A 2365-nucleotide genomic window follows, 5' to 3' on the forward strand; every position below is an offset into this window, starting at 1 on the left:
GGCAGTGCTCATTGGCACGTATACATTAGGGCAATTTATTGCCAAGAACACCTTTGGAAACTATAATTCAAGTGATTCACCAAACTGATATAAGCTGCAATGAAAAAAAAAAAAAAAGCGCTGCTTTACCCCCTCCCTGCTTGGAGTCACAAACAAAACTTTTCCTCCATCCCCCTCTCTCCCCTCCATCACCAGCTGCCAGTGACTTCCATTCAGAAATGAACAACAGCAAGAATCAGTACTTTCAGGAGGTAATTTGCTCAGGTTTGGAAAGGAAATGGCATGTTGAATTCCTGGGATGCAAGGTGGGCATCTCTCCTAAGAGACGTTCATAGGAGACTTCTCTTCTTCCTGGTGTTGTCCCTCCTACTAATCCCTCCTAGGACTGGTGGTGGACGACTGGCGCAGCACACGTGCAGCCCACGGTGATGACTTTCTTCTCCAGGCGGTAGGTGGGCAGGCAGCCCCGCTGCTCCCGCCGGAGGACGAGGATCTCCTGTTGGATGGGGACGGAGTTGAGGCTGTGGTCCTCCTGCCCCAGTGGGTTCACGCAGCCGGAGAGGCGGCACTTGGCGTCAGCGATCACCTGGGGGAAGCGGTTGGGGTCCTCGTCGAGTCTGGGGAGGGAGACACAAAAGGGGTTTATGCACTTGCACAACGCAGTTTGGCAGGATCTTCTTGTTTATCGCCATGAAAGCACCATACTATTTACCTGTGTATCCTCACTATGAGACATGGCCAAAGAATTTCCCTATCCTCAACATTTTTAGAATGATTAACTAGAAATGGAACCAATTATGGGAGGGTAATACTGCCATGTCATTCTTTAGGAGTTGATGAATGGAGTGGAGCTGGGTGAAATACAGAACTAATAGCAAGTGGACCGTTTATTTTTGTTTGGTTTTGTTTTAATTTCAGCATTCAAAAATTTCTTTCAGCTATGAAAATGTAAAATTACAATGTACTGACATTTTTCTTTTCCTAGAGTAATAATTCTTTGACAAATATTGATAAGATGATTAGAAATGGTTCCAGCAATGTCCTCTTGCACTGCAAACAGATTCTCTTGGAGAAATGTCACCCAACATCAAAATATAAGTGTGTGTCAAGAAGTGTTTGCAATAGTCACAGGACTCCAGGCATACGCTGAGAACCAGCCATCGTTCACCACAAAAAAACCACTGTGTAGCACAGCCATTGCAATTTAGACAACAACTAAACAGTTACCTGTAATCCCAAGGAGCGAGAGACCGGTTCCTGACATCATGGACCATCCTAAAGGCATGATCTGAATTGCTGATACGAACGTCAACTTGCACCGTTGTAGGGAATTTGAGACCCTTTTGGTTCAGGCAATCTTCACTGAGCCTCACAGAGCCACCGTCCTTGCTGGGCCAAGGACGAGCTACCCTCTGATGGGGTGAGCTCCTTACGGTGAGTGCCAGAACCAGCACCAAAACCAGTGATCTGAACTGGGAGAGAGAAAGGTGTCGTTAGCTCTGTTCAGCCAAGAAAGAGAGCACAAAGAGCCAAGTCTTGACTAGACTGGACCATCAATGGACCATCTTCATACTTATATTTGGGTGAGACGGGCCAGCATGAGCAAATAGCACAACGACGCTAGTAATACTCATCACAATGGATGCTAAACTCTGATTCAAATTCTGATTCATAGTTGCCTCTGCATCAAGAAGAGCATCTCTCCAACAAGCTATGAGAAGTCCTCCTCCACAGTCAAACAGCAATGTCTTAGATCTACAAGGTGGGGTAAGGACTCAGCTGACCCCATGCCAAGCTTAGAAATCTCATAAGCCATATGCTTTCTCAGGACAGGAAAGGTTGGCCATCTAGCAGCCATCTGCTGGAAATAACCCTTTTCTCGATGAAATCTGAGATTTTTGGGCCATTTCCAGGAGCTAGGGTTTTAGGAAAAGAAGACAGATAAATGCAAAGCTTTTAAGAAAATCACAGGCGTTGACAGTGCTGCAAATACTACCCAGGCTGAAATTTAAATGCACAGACTTTCACTTCACTGCGAAATTTCAGCAATTTTGATAGCATGTTGTCTGAGAAAAGGACTGTCTCTCCCAATCCCACATCAGCAGTGCTGCCCTTACAGATAAATAATGGATAGTCCATTGCCTCGTCATCACTCAAGCACCAAACCCATTTGCAAAAGCTCAGGACAGAAAGCTGTATCAGACAGACATAGCATCCCATTCAGCTCCCACTAAGACCAAAAGGGTTGCTTGTAGATAACAGCATCGTGGGATCTGCATTCTGCTTTTTCCCTTGCAGCAAATATATCTTAACACTTATACCAAATATAAGTACTTACCACTGCAGCGTAGCTGGCAAAAATCAT

General features: G+C 45.3%; 1 protein-coding gene across 1 annotated transcript; it reads right to left on the reverse strand.

The window, feature by feature from the left end:
• Positions 1-379: 379 nt before the first annotated feature.
• On the reverse strand, positions 380-2365 carry LOC127015044 (interleukin-17F-like). The gene is made up of 3 exons (XM_050894754.1): positions 2339-2365; positions 1228-1472; positions 380-617 (listed from the first exon to the last, which is right to left on the reverse strand). Exons 1-3 carry the CDS (start codon positions 2363-2365, stop codon positions 380-382), a joined length of 510 nt encoding a protein of 169 aa, XP_050750711.1.

Source organism: Gymnogyps californianus, chromosome 3 (genome assembly GCF_018139145.2).
Source record: "Gymnogyps californianus isolate 813 chromosome 3, ASM1813914v2, whole genome shotgun sequence".
Classification (NCBI taxonomy): Eukaryota; Metazoa; Chordata; class Aves; order Accipitriformes; family Cathartidae; genus Gymnogyps; species Gymnogyps californianus.